The 16,953-nt window shown below is 30.5% G+C and overlaps 2 protein-coding genes across 2 annotated transcripts; one reads left to right on the top strand and one right to left on the bottom strand.

Moving 5' to 3' along the window:
* Positions 1–6,195: 6,195 nt before the first annotated feature.
* Sec20 (vesicle transport protein Sec20) lies at positions 6,196–7,215 on the bottom strand. Its single transcript, XM_088202027.1, has 5 exons — positions 7,067–7,215; positions 6,819–6,991; positions 6,605–6,756; positions 6,433–6,536; positions 6,196–6,363 (listed from the first exon to the last, which is right to left on the bottom strand). The coding sequence occupies exons 1-5, from the start codon at positions 7,151–7,153 to the stop codon at positions 6,199–6,201; spliced, it is 681 nt and encodes a 226-aa protein (XP_088058153.1). The 5' UTR covers positions 7,154–7,215; the 3' UTR covers positions 6,196–6,198.
* Positions 7,216–8,505: 1,290 nt separating this feature from the next.
* hd (humpty dumpty) lies at positions 8,506–16,881 on the top strand. Its single transcript, XM_088203031.1, has 9 exons — positions 8,506–8,736; positions 8,801–8,919; positions 8,982–9,186; positions 9,253–9,392; positions 12,715–12,940; positions 13,135–13,285; positions 13,347–13,813; positions 16,331–16,520; positions 16,588–16,881. The coding sequence occupies exons 1-9, from the start codon at positions 8,632–8,634 to the stop codon at positions 16,764–16,766; spliced, it is 1,782 nt and encodes a 593-aa protein (XP_088059157.1). The 5' UTR covers positions 8,506–8,631; the 3' UTR covers positions 16,767–16,881.
* The last annotated feature ends 72 nt before the right edge of the window (positions 16,882–16,953 follow it).

Here is a 16,953-nt window from a genome sequence, read left to right as displayed (position 1 = left end):
TGAGCTCATCCGAGTGTCGGTTAATAAAATGAACTCGTAAAAGTACACCACAGATGATAATAATATGTTGCATGCAGCTACAGTCACTTTACAAACGTGGACATTGAATAAAATGCCAGTAATGTTAAATAAAATCCACCACTAGATAGTCAGGGACTTGTCTCTCTTGAATTTGTCCAGAAAAATGCATGTTACATAATGAAATACCATAAATTATAATAAAATTGAAATATTAAAAAAATTACCCCTGACTTTGCAACTTTTGCCACCACCCACCACCCCCTGGTAAAATCTGAAATTACGTCTCTGATTATAAACCATAAATTCTTGAGTTATCCCTCAAAGAAAATATAATAAAACAGTCTCAAATCTATCACGAAAATATTTTCCATTTCAATGATATTTTCCATTCAGCGATAGATATATTTTTCTACCAGTGAAAATATAATTTATCTGGCAGGTGCTAGTAAAATTATACGGTTTCAACATTTCCATAAATAGTAATATATACATTTACATACTAATCATTATTTAATTACATGCGATGTATAAAAGTTTTTCAAATTTTCACTAGTGAAGTCCAAATACATTTTTACCAGTAGATTTGTAACGTAAATTTGCTGTTAAACCCCAAACCTAACCTACACGAATTAACAGAAAAAATATAGTTTTAGAACTTTCATTAGCCAACTCATTTCTCAAGGGAAAATAAGTGGAAGAAGAAGTACATACAGACTTTGCATCACGCATATTGCTCCAAAGTTTGTCTGCACTTGGATATTACACTATGTCTATCCTTATCAATATTAATACAAACTTTAGATATGAGGGCATTGGTTAAAGTGTATTCAAACCGAATTTTGGTCAATAGGAGGGCGTAAAAACAATTATCACTTCTCAGAAGTCAAAAATTCACGTCAAAAGCAATAAAATCGTGTCGGCGCTGTCGCAGTGGGAACGCTCGGTAACGAGCGTTCCCACTGCGACGGCGACGACACGATTTTATTGTTTTTGACGTGGATTTTTAACTTCTGAGAAGGGATAATTGTTTTTTGCGCTCTCCTATTGGTCAAAATTTGGTTTTGATATGCTATATTTAATTTGTAATATTATTATATAAGCGTTAAATAACCGAGCGTTTTGACTGCGACGGTGCCGAAACGGTTTTAATGCTTTTGACGTAGATTTTTGACTTCTGAGAAGGAATAATTGTTTTTTGCGCTTTTCTATTGGACAAAATTCGGTTTAAATATGCTTCATTTGATTCTTACTTATTATTATGAAAGTCTTAATATGAACGGAACGATTTTGTTGCTTTTGCCGTGAAAAACGTTAAAAAAACGACCACTGAAACAAATCTTAAATCACTTCCCTGTAGATTGTAGCATCTATATTTCTCTATCTATCTCTTAGGCCTCATAACTAGAAAGTTATTTTGTGTGATTTTTAGTAAGTCATTTGATTAAAAAGTTAGTAAGTCGAATAGTCAATAAATAAATTGTCAGTAATTAGGAGCAAAGCTTGGTACTTTGAAAATAGAACGATGATCTGTATAAATCAAGCACAAAATGTTTTTTTGTAAATATTTATTTAATGAAGAAATAAATAAGTTTAGATAGTGTAGTTAATATCTGCATTTCGTAGATTTACTGACGTTTAATGATAAAATAACTGACCATTTATTATTATTTTTATTGAAATATTTAACGCTAAGGCAAGAAATATTCCTAAAAAAACTGATTATTGCTGTTCTTAATTTCTCTTTTTATATATTGTAATAAAAAAAATGTACAATAATGATATTTTTTAAAATCCACATTTAAAAGTAGCCTATAATATCAACTAGACGATTTTTAATTGCAATATAAGCTTTATTTGTTCAATTTAAGAAGAATTTTTTTGCTTTGAATATTATATTATAAATTATATCTATGACTTATTGATGATCACTTACATAAAAGTGTTTTATTTACAAGCTTCTAATTTTTTAATGTCCTTTCATATTGATTTCTATTAATAGAATAAAAAAAGGTCGCGCGCACGTGTTGAGTTGGAGACTCGCCATTATGTACATGCTGGCGGCGAAAATTACACCTTTCTTGAATTTTCAATTTAAGAAAAATATTTTTTTGTTTCAAATATAATTGAATAAATGATATCTATACTTGATGATTACTTACATATACATATATACATTATATTTTTATTAATAAAAAAATAATAAAAATAATTAGATAATTTATTAAAATACAAACCACTTCCATTTTTACAATCGAATCATTTTGTTTATTAATTAAAAATGAAAATTTCGCTTGCTCGTTAAAAATACAATGACAGTCCAACAATAGGAATATTATCTTAAATTACAAAAATAAAAATCACACTTCTTGGTTAAAGATTCTCAACATTGACTGGCGCGCGCCGACAGCGCGAGACTGCGGGTGCGTTAACCCCTAAAAATAAAACTCACAATGAAATTTCTTCTGTAAATAAAAATGTTTCAACATTATGAAGAAGTCTTCCGGTGGGTGTTGTTTTCCCAGCGCCCGAATCCGGCCCTGTGCCCGACCTCAAGAATCTTTCAAACCCGGAACACTCTCCCGACTCGTTTCGGTGAAAAATCTCCTCCGATATATCAGCGCGATAATTTTTTTCTTCGAACGTTTTTCATCTTTGGCAACATAAATTTAATACGTATACTGAAGGATCATTTGCATGAGATGATTAAAACGAGACGTGACCCATATTGGGAAAAATCTACATTATAAAAAATATTCGGCTGTTTATCTAAATACAATTCTGTAACAAAATCTGGAGTGTTATTATATTTTACCTGTAAATTACAAAACTTAAGATTCGCACAATGATCGCTTAGTTCTTATAGTAATCAATAAAATTCTTAACACTAAAAATCTAAGCATAATTAATTCATTTTACGTTACGTTTTACTGACATTTTATTAAAATGGTGTTCTTCATACATAAATAAATGTGATATTTATTTCAGGAACTACATAAAATCGTGTAATATATTCAGGAAAATGATATTAATCAAGCATAAATTGACTTTGAGGTTATCATCAAAATGATATAAGAAACAATATTACCGTTGTAGAAATAGGTAACGGTTTAAATTCCATATGAATCTAGATCTAAATGTAAACGTCACATTTGCATCGGTGAATCACTTGTTGATTATTTTTTTCTCACTCATCCGGCTGTCAAAAGCTGGGTGCCCGCCCATGAGGTTGGACTCGTAGGGCCCAAGTCGTGGTAACGGCAGTGGCGCACGCAAATGATACTAAAGTAGCTATACTCCTGTATAATAATTGTTTATATGATGATCATCATGACGCATTTGGGAAACCTATCAACTCATAATCCGCGCGTTTCTGAATTTATTTTGTTGAAAGCAAAACCTAACCTAAGCATATTAACCATTATATTCGTTTAAGTAAGGTTTTGGTTTGAACAAAATAAATTCATCGAAATAACAGTTATTTTTTAATTTTCCATTGTGAACTTACACGCATAAACCCAATGCGTTACAACGGGGTAAGTAAGTCAGATATAAAGAATACCTACAAGTAAGTTTTAACCACCAGATTAAAAGTCTGGAAGTCGGTGACAACTGTAAAATTTATTATAAGCATATAAATGTATTATAATTTACAATCAATATTTATTGATTAATTTTGCAGTTGAACTTGTTTTTATAAATGAAATTCAAGTCTTCTGCGGGGATCTGAACCAGTAACCTCTGAGTTATCGGTCTGGACTGCGCTATTCCGACCTTATCCTGAATGAAAGTTAGATTTTTCAACATATTAACAAAATAATACAGTTTTAACATTGCACAATACGATTAATTAATATGTCAATTATATTGTCCACAGGGGCGTTTAATGTTTAATATTATAAAATAAATGATCATTTATTTCTATTAAAAAATGTAATTAAATGGTTTTAAAACTAATAAATACAATTTCCACTTATTTATAATTGTGTACAATTTATTAGAATACTTTAGAAATAGTTAAAATTACAAATTCTAATTGTTTCGTTTTATTTTATATTGGAGCTTCTGCCACAAATAAATATAAACAATTCTGTTTAGGTTACAGAATTTATATCTTTAGTGCGATTTTTTAATGCAATTTCTTCTTTTCCTGGCGAATTTTTCACTCGTCACGTTCTACTCCGTCGAATGTTACTTGCTAGTAGTTTTTTTCGGTATCAAACATTTATAGGTTACGGGCGGTCAAGAACCCAGGACTAGTTACTCTTGTTGGATTATCGAGCTTACGATTACTTTTTTACGACATGACAGTAGAAGACCGGGACCGATTAAAACAATAAAAATGAACCATCAAACAATATATCCTTAAATTTTTAAATCATATTTGAACTACAAAAACATATATACTTTTCAAAAATAAGATATTATATTTGTAAATCTATTGACTGTGCGTTAGTAATGCAATTAACATGCCTTTACAAAATCAGCACTCTTATTTATTGCTAACCTTTCGCTACAGCATGATGAGCGCTACCCTAATGCGTTACAGCAGAATGAACATATTCAATAAAACTATTTGGTAATAACTACTTAATATAAACTATTATTACAGCCGCAATTAATAGATGCAGGATCTAGCTCAATTATATTTTAATTATTCATGATATTCCTCTGTGAGATAGAGAAAATCTAGGAAAACCTAATCCGTGAAGTCGATCGGCATTATAATTATATAATAATCAATAAAACCGAAATAGGAAACACAAAAGTTTGTATGGAATTTGAACCCAGGTCTTTCGGGTATTAGTCACTGACTTATACCGCTGGTCTATAGTTCTTATACGATATAAGTATTGTATTATACAGAGCGATTGCGATCAAATATATGTTTTTCTGACACTGCAATCAACTTATCTTAATTTTAGTATATAAGAATAAGAATCATTGTTTTGTAAAACTGTCTTATGCAGATATTTGTTCCCCCATGAAACGATCCATTGCGACTAAATTTCCAAGGAACGAACTCCCGCGCACCACTCCTTTACACAGTTCCCGCTCAGAAGCTATTACGGATATCAAATTATGCATTACACATAATAATACATATTGGATCTATTCCAAAAGAGATTGAACGATTTAGAATTACAGATAATAAAATTACAATTCATGAAAGTACATAAATAGGTGTGAATTTAAAAAAAAATATCGATATGTAAATCTCAAGTTTTTTAAATATATTTTTGTGTGAATTATGATTTCTTATATGAACGTTACTAAGTAAATCAAAATATGAAAAAAGATTAATTGAAAATTACCTTAATAGCTGTAATATTATTAATATTTTTTTAATAATAGTCGATGCAACTCAATGTCAAATAACATTTTTTTTAATTCTAATATGAAAAATAATATTAAATATATCATATTTTTATTGTATTTTCTTCAATGTACTCAGACATTTTTAGGAGATTATTCAATTATAAAAATAGTAATGAATTTTTATTATTTTGTAATAAATAATGTAAAGTTCTTACAAGATTCCAATATAATATAAATAGAAAAGTATTGCGCATACACTTTAAAAGTTAAGCACACCTGGTATATTATAATCAATCATAAAATTGCAATTAAAACTTGAATATTTGAGTTTAATATCTAAAAAACTAGACGATATTGAAAAATAATTATACAGCTGAAATCAGAGATAGTTGTTTAAAAGTATTTATAACATTTTTAAGATAGTTTTGTTCAGTTCAAAAATTAAATACTAATAGTATTTTAATTATTTTTTTCTTATTCTTACATTTTGTTGAAAATATTAACGATAAATAAAACAATACTTTTTTAGAACCAGTGTTAAATTAAAAGTACAATCTGTAAGATCAATAAGTGTTGCAAAACTAAGATTAATACGTTATGATTTATAAAAATTTATAATATATTATATACCACAGTTTAATCAGAATTATAAAATGAAAAATACTTGTTATATTAAAGATTATATTATAATAAATAATTATGTGCATTGTAATAATTTAACATAAATATTTTATAATAATACATTATAACCATAATTATAAATAAAAAGTAAAAATTTTAACTAACAATACTCAATGTCGGCATTATTGGTTTATTTTCTATAAATTTATTTGCTTTCAAAAAATCATATTCCCTTATAAATTATAACAACCTTTTATTTAAAATATAAAAAACACAAGCAACAAAAAACAGGAATGCAAAGAATATTACAATCTTATCGGTAAACTCTCGCCTTCCATATTTCTTCAACAATTTTCCAGATTGTGAAATAGTTCCGGCCGTACTTTGCAATTCTTCTTTAGTACTCTGTAAAAAATATTTAATATTATCATAAATACTAAATTAAACTTCCATTTAAAATTAAAAACTATTTACGTTAACATTGGAACTGGAATTAACGAGACTGTCTAAAGTTTCAGCGCTTCTTTGAGTGGTATCTGATAGTTGTCTACTGATCGATAACAGTTGATCGGTTATGCCTAAAAATAAATATTATATAAAATTACACATATATTTTGCTATAAAATACAATAATAATTGGACTAACCTGATGACATTTTGACTAAGCTAGATTTATCAGTTTTCTTCCGTTGTCGTATTTCATTGTCAGTTAAGCTGCCGCCTAATAAGTCATCCTTTAAATTCTTCTGTATTATAAACACGCTCGAGATATTTGCATTCTTAAAAGTATGTAATGAACTGCAATAATTTATATATAAATGAATGTAGTATAAATACATTTATTAACAATTAAAGCATACCTTGTGAATTGCAATCTGTGTGATTCTACTTCAGACATTAACTTTGAGTCGGAGTTGTCTCTTGCATATTGATGTAAAGCGTCGATATCTTTTCGTATATCTGATAACTTGGCTCTTCCCTGCGTGTTTAAGCTATTCAGATCCTCTAAAGACTGTCTACATGCAAGAATATCCTAACATCGAAAGTAATTTACTTAGTTGTGATACTTAATAAATTTGAGGTTACATTTACAATTTATTTTATTTACCTGAATTAAAGCTTTCATTTGAAGATCATGTTGAACTAAATTTTGTCTAATAAACTCCAAAGACAAAGCACTAGTCTTAGAACTCATCTTGACGTTTTCGAACACACACGTCACAACTGACAGCTAGCTTGTTTTAAACACTTCGAGCATAAAGCCGCAAACACTGGCCATGAATCTATTTTAAAAAGTAAAATAAAATTCGATTATATTGTATTATGTCATGCTTATAATAATAAAAATATTAGTATTATATACAATACGTGAAAAAATAAAATATTTTTTGATCAATATTAATATGTTTCATCATAATATAATTAACTAATAATGAAAAATTATATGTAAATCTTGCTTCATAAAAACTGTTTTTTTTTTTTAATTTCATTATATGTATTAGTGCGTAATGCGTATTAATGACACGTGACGCCAACGGACCAATCTGGCTCGGGGATCAATGCTTTTTCTGCCCCAGCCCTCAAATGACACCGTTTCTCCCTGATGTCGACGCGAACAGTTCGGCTTCAGCTTGCGAAAGAACGTCACGAAACCGCCGACTTACCTCTACGACTCCTCGGATTATGCTGCAACTTTCTCGCCTACCTAAACAAAGCCATCGCAAAGAAGAGACGATCAGCAACCACCGATTCTGCGATTGCTCATTTACGTACGTCAGTTTATGGTAATCTTTGACGGCAATTAAATTGAATATACAATTCCACCACGCGTCTTCTTTGCTGGTCATAGCTTTTAAGTATATATTGATTACTTTAACATCGGTATAATATCCAATTTGTGTATCATTACAATAAACTAATTCGGCATTTTTATATGAATTTCCATAAATTAGGTAACAGGCTTAGGTCAGTAAAATTGTGACAGTGTGAAACAAATGGGAGTGTAGGTTCAATGACGTCTTGTAACATAGGAGAGGTGGAGGGGGGGAGTAAAAAAATACGAAAAACCTGTGACATTGTTTATGAAGGCCGTCTTAGTACAAATTATTATAGTTTCTAAACATCGTGTGGCGAATGGATGGTGATAGGTGGCAATCAGACACGGATTGTTATATGATTTACAATTATGTTACATGTTAAAATGATACTGAGTTATCGGCAGACGAGGCACCGCCGCTCGTCAAACTCCCGTCAAGGTCCACCGAAGAATGTGTTACCCTCTATCATTGTCACGTCAGTGTTATCAGAGTGTCGTCTAGGTTTACTGTATTCCCCTCAGCAATTTTCCCACAAAACAGAACGAAATTAAGTTTTTTTCGGTCAAATTGAAGCAAAGCTATATTTCTTTACGAAATTGTGCAAATCTTAATATCAAGCACTATTTTTAATTTTTTTATTTGCTTTGTAAAACTCAGAAGACCGTCAGGTTGAAAACTCTAACAAAATTACATAGCAAATAAAGCTGACTACTTTTTTTTACTGAAGGTCAATACAACTGTTGTTAAGACCTCAGTAAAGTTTAAAAAAAAGCAGCTCTAGTGGTTCGAAACTTCAGCTGACTGATGCTTTCCCGCGATAACCGCTAAAATTGTGACACGTGAATTTATAGCTAAAATGACCACTATAAATAAAAGTGACGCTACTAATTCACCTAAATGGAAAAAGCCAGACGAAGTTATGGCTCTTCATAGATTGAAGAGGAAGAAGAGAGCTTTGCAGGTTAACTATTAATTGAACGTTATTCTATTAATTCGTTTGTAATTGCGATGTATTTAATGAATAGGAACGCATGAAGCAACCTTCGCACAGTTGTCCCAATTTAAACAAAGTTTTTAATAAAGAAACTAAATTTAACTTTAGTAGAATACTGGGAACAGAGAAGAGAAAAAATCCATTTTCAAAGTAAGCGTTTGGAATGAATATGTTATAAAATACGTTTGAGTAATGGCCTAATTTTATTATAGAAACTATGCTGAGAAAGATGACAAGATATTTTGCAAAGATGACAAAGATTGCACCGTATTGGACGAATCTGCAGATAGCACTTTATTCACTCTTTTAGGTTTATCTAATAAAAATACAGGCGCCGAGGGCTCTAGTGAGACAAATGCTCCTATGTCTTTTACAAACATATTGAATAACATCAATAAACAACAGACCGAACAACAGGTATTTATTTGATGGTATTTCTTCATCATAGAATCGTGTCAGATTATGTTTGAATTGCTATTTTAGCATCAAATCGTCGAATGCAATGATAAAAAATACTTACCGGTCGATTGGACTTTGAAGACCAAGATCAGACTGATGTCTCCGAAGCCTTTTGCTTGGAATCAAAAATTAAAAGCCAGCGAAGAAGCATCAGGAATCACCGGGTATGTTTCAATTGAAGAAATCACTTTCATGGTTTAATGATTACTATGTCATTTGTCTATACTTTTTATAAGAATGTGTACATTACATAACACTACTCCGTTTAAAAATCAGCCAGTAGGCAGCATTTAACAAATGCATTTTATCACTATTTTAAACTATTTTGTTCTTTCTAAAAATGTGTGTTTGAGAATACTGTTTCTTTTGTCTTACTTTATAAAAAAAAAATACAATCCTGATTTATTTTATTGAAACTAGCAATGACTATAGATTTTTTTATATACAGTAGACCCCCCTAATAACACGGTAGATTTGAGATGTGCTATTTAGGTGCGTATAGCTGGGAGACTAGAAAGTACTCGTACGTACGTACGAATCAAGTGCGTGTGGTGAGATATCCTCCCTTTGGCTCGCTCACACAAAGTAACGGGCATTCGAATAGCATGTCCCTAATTTAATGTGTTATTGGGAGGGTCTACTGTAGTTTATAATTGGAATAGGTCTCGTAAATAAGTATTACTTCAAAACAGTACAATTTTTTAGTAATAATTATCATTTCACTATAGACAATTATTTTCTGTTTATTGATCTGGGTTTGCATACTACTATAAATTTCCGTTTATTTGCCATAATTGTGTAGGTCGATTTACATCTTTGAACTTCTAATTCGATCTTTAGGTACACATTTAAAATATATCCTTATATAAACCATCATAATATAAATTATTATACAATATTGCTTTTAATACATGAAATACTATCATTCGTCTGTAATAAAATGAGCTTATGAATCTACTAAAAATAATATTTACCTATTTATTACTTAATTTACCTGTATTAAACAGTTCAAAGGTCTAAAGGCCTTTCCAAACAGAGAGCGAAGCGAAGGCGTGGCGAGGCGTTTTTATTTTGTAATACACTGAGTCCTTCGAGTCTCGTCACACAGAAAGCAAATGCGAAGCGTTCCGAGGCGTTTTTATTTTGTAATATATCGAGTCCTTCGAGTTTCGTCACACAGAAAGCGAACGTGAAGTATTCCGAGGCATTTTCACGGCGTTTTTGCGGCGAAGCGAAGGCATGACGATATTTTATTTTTGACTTTTATTATTAAAAAATAAGAAAAAGGGCAAAGAATTTGGGTACACGACATAAATAAAACCCGGGAAGACTATGGAGAGTATCATAGGCTGCATAATTGAATCTTATGAATGAGACTCGAAGGACTCGGTGTATTACAAAATAAAAACGCCTCGCCACGCCTTCGCTTCGTTCTCTGTTTGGATAGGCCTTTAATGTAGGTTCACTGACGACTCATCATTTGTAAACACAATAACCAAATTATTTTATGCCATTCTCAGCATATTTATGTGTTATAAGAATAATCGGGATCAAAAACTAAATTTTATTTACTATCAAAACATAAAGGAATTATAGCTATTAATAAAATGGTTTCCTTTTAGTCAAACGATGGTCACTCAAATTTAATAATTACTAAACAAAACAAAAATAGGTCACCAATAGTATGATTCTGAATAATGCAGTCGAATGAGTGTGCATGTATATATAAAGAAGGATGCGGATTAAGAAGAACCGTTCATGTGCACTTAACCCTTTGAGTAGTGAGTTAATTTTTTAGTATACACCAGGGAGTGAATTAATTTTATGTATTTTCCTATAATTATTTATTTAATATTGCACTTAAAGTAAAATTATATATAATTCAGTGATTCCCAAGGTTTTATTGCTTTGATTTATTTTACTACTTTATAACTAGGCTTTTATGGTTGTATATTTTTTTTTTATATCAATTCAGTGGCTCTCAATATATTTTATAAAATTTACTAACGGGTCGTTTTTCCACCGCGTGATTTGCTAAAATGGGATTTTTCGCAAGAACTGCGCAACAGAGATATAACAAAAAAATGATAACTTTTACATTTAAAAACAAAAATTTATCAAATTTTCTGAATTGTATTGGTACATATGCTAAAATTATTTTATCAGTGGTTTTCAATCTTAGGTCGTATAAGATCAAAATTAAAATCATGAACATTTTTTTTTTAATTTAAAAAAATACTTACAAGGAAACTAAATATCTTGTAAATGCTGGTTTTGAGCTTTTTTGATTCTTATTCCACGAAAATGTAGTGTATCCACATTGAATATAAACTAAAGTAAAATTCAACTTTAGTATGATATTAATGTAGCTTGTCACATGTTTTTATGATTTTTTAATGTTTTTATACATTTTTCTGAACAAGCAATAAAAAATGGTTCCGAATGAAATTTAGTTAAAACACTCTGATAATTATCATATATAAAATTATATTTCAGTCTTCTAAGGGTTAATTTTTTTGTTTATAGCTATGTAAAGCTTTGAGAATAATTTATGATGTAAAAAAAATAATTTACGATTAAATTATACTATCATCTCATATATAAAAAAAGAACTCTTTGATGGTTCCTCACATAGAAGTCGGCATAAAAATAAATAATTATGCGTTAAAATATTTTTTTCTTAGTATTAACATTGATTCATAGATGTCAGCATAAAATGCTTTAGTTTTTTCTGGTAGATACTACCAAACTCGTCGATAAACATCAGAAGTTCTAAAAGGTAGTCACTACCTGTCCCATGGATTACCAGCAGCGGACAAAGCTGGTAGATATTACTTGATCCATCGGTAGTGTTAATATAAAATATTTTTTGTCATGTTCATTTATATCGTACTCTAATTTATTTTCTATAAAAATCATGTACATTAAATCAAATTTAAAAAAATTATTACATAAATATAATATTTCTTATGTAATTATTTCTTCAGTTATATGTAAATATATAACTATCTGGGGCACCTCAAAACAGTAAAAGATCGACCACTGTGCATATACGGTGATACCGCTCAAAAGGTTAAGATATAAATAATAAAAACATAATGAAAGATTAATTAATTAAACTTGTGATAAAGATCCCGAATAATTTACGTAATTTGATCTAAAATTTGCCGATAGTGAAACAAGGTAGACAGATGATTTTTATTGCTAAGTTTAAGTATAAAGGGTTCCATCGAATATCTCAGGCGTTTGATTCGGCTATCTGAAAAATGGTAACAACATCTTTGATTACATAAATAAACAGATTATTGTATTTTATTCTTTAATAATATGAATCATTACATTGAAAAATAATGTCGACAGTTGAAACATTCACACATTATATCTTTGGTATTACCTTGATAATCCGTAGATTTTATATAATGTTTAAATTTAAAGCCTCCTTTATTAGTTTTAGTTTTAATATTATGTAATTTTTAAATGTTAAAGTTTCGTACGCTGCCTGGATACATCAAACTCCAGCACGTTGGATACATCCCATCACGCCAGATTCCATCAAAACTGTTTATATTGGCAACATCCCGTGCTGCCATGGATGAGTCTCTTCCCGAGGACTACGGGCCGAGTGTCGAAAAATAATATAATTGCAACAAACGAAGAAATGAAAGACGCACTTCATAAAGAGTGGACCGAGAGCTTCAGGTCGCTTTTTCAGGTGTGATTTAATTGTGAGCCTATTTTATGAAATGTCGTTTAATTTTTAACAAATACATCGAAATTTTCACTATACCAAAAGAAATAGTTAGTGGAAAAGTATTTATTTTTATATTTAATAATATTATATTTATGACCGACTAATTGTATGATTTAAAATACGACATTTCATATGCGATTATATATTTCAAACAGTTGGTGCGTACGAGGCAATGTCCTTATTTCTACGTGTGTGCGAATACGTTCACGTGTCTATTTAGAGCTGCAGGCATCGGGGGCGTCGTCGAAACTTGCGCGTTTCTCACTCCGACAACTCGAGGCCTTCGACAAACGCTAAAACAAGAAGGTCAATATTTATTTACAATTTTATATATGTATTGCCAATTATTGAATTTATATAATTACAGAAATCGAATTCACAATGCCATTAAAAAGAAACAATAAAAGAAAATCTACCGACAACGAAAAAACACCAAAGAATAACACTTCAGCAGATAGCTGCTACGACACTATGGACGATAACACCGCCAGCACTAAGGATTCACCAGATGCAGACAATTGCGATAATAACGAAGACGATTCGGCGGACGAAGACGATATGGAGTCTGAGGAGTGGCTCCAGAGCTTAGGCGTAGCCGCTGACGAGATCAAAAAGATTAACAATGCTCATATGCGGTTGAAGCAGACGACTGAGAGTTCCGTAGATAATTCAACAGAATCGTTGGTGTGCATTCAAGGAGTCGACGCTCAAGCGTTGTTCAACTTTTTGCTGAACTGCAAGTCTTGCACCCCGTTGACGGGGACCTTCGGAGGAATTCCGCCTACGTTATTATCTCCAACTGCTTTTCAGGGCGGCACGTTGCAAGCTCTCAAGGTAATTTTTTTTTTTTATATAAATAAGGTATGGAGGTGGAGGAAGGGTAGGGTGACCTACTTGGTTAGGAGTATGTTTTTCATACCACCACATAAAAGGTTGTTAAAACTTATGGGTTAGTTTTCTGAATATTTTCAAAAGCATCTATTTTTACAGTAGATTATAAATTTACTTATTTAACCACTTCCCAGTTAAGTACTTTTTTTAAAATTACTCAGACATCCGGTACATACCCACCCTTTCCTATGCAGTGATATAAAAAAATGCAGCGGTTGTAAAACATTTAAGAATATTCGTAAAAATTTAATTTTTAACAAAAGAAAGCCATGATATTTTTCTTGAGAAATTTGCTGATTTATGAGATGAGAATTCACAAAATTAAAATTTCCGAGTTAACTTGGCCATGACCAGGAAGGGGTTAACCTTGTAAAGCTTTTTCCTCTACACAAACTTGAAGCATAGATTACATGTATTAAAATTAATACAAATAATTATATTTTCAGATAAAAAAATAATAACATCGAGAAAAGCGATTTTAATTTACAATATTTTTGCAAATTCACGAGATTTTTGCTCCATATAATTTTATTTTAAATATAAAATGTATGAAGTCCAAAAAATTTTTAAATCAGAGTATTCTTTAGATAAGAAAATTAATAATTACACAAATATTTGTAGCAATATAACAAAAATTTTATTTTTTCTAGTATAAAATCAGGACGTCATTTAAGGGGGAAGCAACTTATATTTATTTATTTGAATGTTACAGTGAATGTGTATTTTTCGGTGAAATTACATTTTCACCAGTAGATATATATTTCTACTAACGAAAATATAATTTAACAGACGTTAGTTAAATTATATACTGCTTTAAAATGTCTGAAACGTAATTTGACAGTTGTGAAACGTCCATTTGCTGTTCAAACCCAACTAATTATAGTTTTAGAACTTTCATTTGGTAAAGTCTAAAATACAAACTAAGCCAACTCATCTCTCAGGGGAAAGTAAGTATGCAGAAGGAAAGTAGACAGGCGTCGCATTTCGCTGCATAGTTTGTCTGCACTTTGATTTTACACTGTTTTAAGAATATAATAGCTATTATTACTGATATTACTTACGGAATTCCGATATGAGAGTATTGGAGTGAATTCAAACCGAATTTTGGTCAATAGGAGGGCGCAAAAATAATTATCACTTCTCAGAAGTCAAAAACTCGCGTCAAAAGCAATTATTTTATTGTTTTTGCTGAGAATTTTTGACTTCTGAGAAGGGATAATTGTTTTTTGCCCTCCTATTGGTCAAAATTCAGTTTAGATGTGCTTAATTCGATTCTTACTTATTTTAAATCATAATATTGTTATAAAAAGTTTAAACATGAATGCTACATAACCGAGCGTTTCCATTGCGACGGCAAAAATGCATGTCATTTAATGAAATACTATGCATATTAATGAAATAAAAAATTAAAAAAAAACAACCACTGACTGAACTTTTTAAAAAATCTGAAATCACGTCCTTGTTCAAAATTAATAATTATATTATATATTTAACAATAATTAATATGTACAATTGAAAATGATCTTCAGATATTTGTTTAAAGCTGATGACGCTTTATCTTTAGGGAAAAACTAATGCATCTGTAATTTAACATAAGAATTAAATAATCTCTTCTTTATGGCAGAAAAACTACAGAATTGTTAGTGATATTCTATGAGCATCAGTAAATCAATAAATTAGTTTGAGAGTAATAGTCAAATTAAACCAATGAAACAATATTTTTTAACCCTTTGGTGGTTGAGCCTTTTGGGACTGTTATCTAAATATTGGTGTATTACCGGTTATACCCGAGTTAACTCAAAAATTTGTATTATATGAATTATTATCTCAAAAATTAAAACAGCATTTTTTTGTTAAAATTTGAATTTTTTTTAATTGTTTTACAATGGCTGCATAGGAAAGGGTGGATCCGTGTCAGACATTTTCGAGTTATTTTTAAAAAAAGTACAGCAAACGGGAAGTGGTTTAAAATGTTTTTTTTTCTGAAGAAATGCCCCAGAGCTTATTAATAATGTATCTGATTCTTTCTTCAATGAACCCAGCAATTTTCGCCAAAGTTGATAATTCGGTAACCAAAGGGGTCAAGTTGCTAATGATGTATAATTCTAACTGTATATGCATATCTGACATGAAAAATAACATTGAATTCAAACTCCTTTTATACTTTGTAACAATTATTTTGTCACCGCCACAAGAATTCGTAATAGAGGGGTTGCAGCCAAACCTTAAAGATTGGATAAAATATCCTTAGTAAACTAAAATTTACTATGTTACATAAAAATATTTAAAATAGGAATAAACCGCCACTGATCACAAATTTATAGATGAGTGACCATGTCAAAATTTTGAAGATTCTAAGTATTTAATAATAATCAAATTTACACAAATAGGATAGACGATATCCAATGAGAAACTATTATATGCTGTGTTATTTTATCTTTATGAAATATCTGTTCATAGGTCCGTGAGAGTGTCGTTCATTCGGAGGACGGAAAATATTACTCAATCGAACTGCGGGGCCCCGTACTGCCGACAACCATACACTCGCTCTGCTCGCTGCTTCAAAGCAATTCCAACTCATTCAGCGCAACCTTCGCCAACATGCAACAGACTATTCCGTTCTCGAAAGCGGCGCAATTAAACATTGAAGGTAAATTTATTTCTTTACTCCGAAGATGCATCAAAAATAGTTTTACATTGCATAACTCAAATTGCAGACGAAAAGTCCAAAGAGAATCCGCCCAACAATATACCCACCGTATTCAACCAAGAGAACTTATCAGACTGCGGACTGAATTCGGAACTATTGCAAATGTTCTGTTCGTCCGATCCCTCGGTCATGGAGACCTTGGATAGTTTGAGATTTTGCCACGAGAAAAAAGCTTATACTTGGTAGTGAAGGATTTGTGTTTTTGATTAAATTATAAGTGTGTGATTGATTATTTCATTAATTTATTGTAATAATTATTTTTGTATATAATTTATTTATAAGAATATAAAATTTTCAATATAAAAATTTGAGTGCATGTTTCAATAGTATGTATGTATGTGTACATCATAGTAATCAATACAGACTCACCCCC

Source organism: Plectrocnemia conspersa, unplaced genomic scaffold (assembly GCF_051122295.1).
Source record: "Plectrocnemia conspersa isolate PC_06_02 unplaced genomic scaffold, ASM5112229v1 ptg000013l, whole genome shotgun sequence".
Classification (NCBI taxonomy): domain Eukaryota; kingdom Metazoa; phylum Arthropoda; class Insecta; order Trichoptera; family Polycentropodidae; genus Plectrocnemia; species Plectrocnemia conspersa.
Note: the sequence above shows the minus strand (reverse complement) of the source record. Positions and strands in the feature narration are given on the sequence as shown.

Excerpts from the sequence above, each read along its gene's own strand:
- Sec20 (XM_088202027.1), bottom strand. The coding sequence starts at position 7,153 with ATGAGTTCTAAGACTAGTGCTTTGTCTTTGGAGTTTATTAGACAAAAT. Across the intron at positions 6,992-7,066 it reads AAATGAAAGCTTTAATTCAG|GATATTCTTGCATGTAGACA; the intron begins GTAAATAAAATA and ends TTTCGATGTTAG. Across the intron at positions 6,364-6,432 it reads ATTCCAGTTCCAATGTTAAC|AGTACTAAAGAAGAATTGCA; the intron begins GTAAATAGTTTT and ends TATTTTTTACAG.
- hd (XM_088203031.1), top strand. The coding sequence starts at position 8,632 with ATGACCACTATAAATAAAAGTGACGCTACTAATTCACCTAAATGGAAA. Across the intron at positions 9,393-12,714 it reads GAAGCATCAGGAATCACCGG|TTTCGTACGCTGCCTGGATA; the intron begins GTATGTTTCAAT and ends TAAATGTTAAAG. Across the intron at positions 16,521-16,587 it reads GGCGCAATTAAACATTGAAG|ACGAAAAGTCCAAAGAGAAT; the intron begins GTAAATTTATTT and ends CTCAAATTGCAG.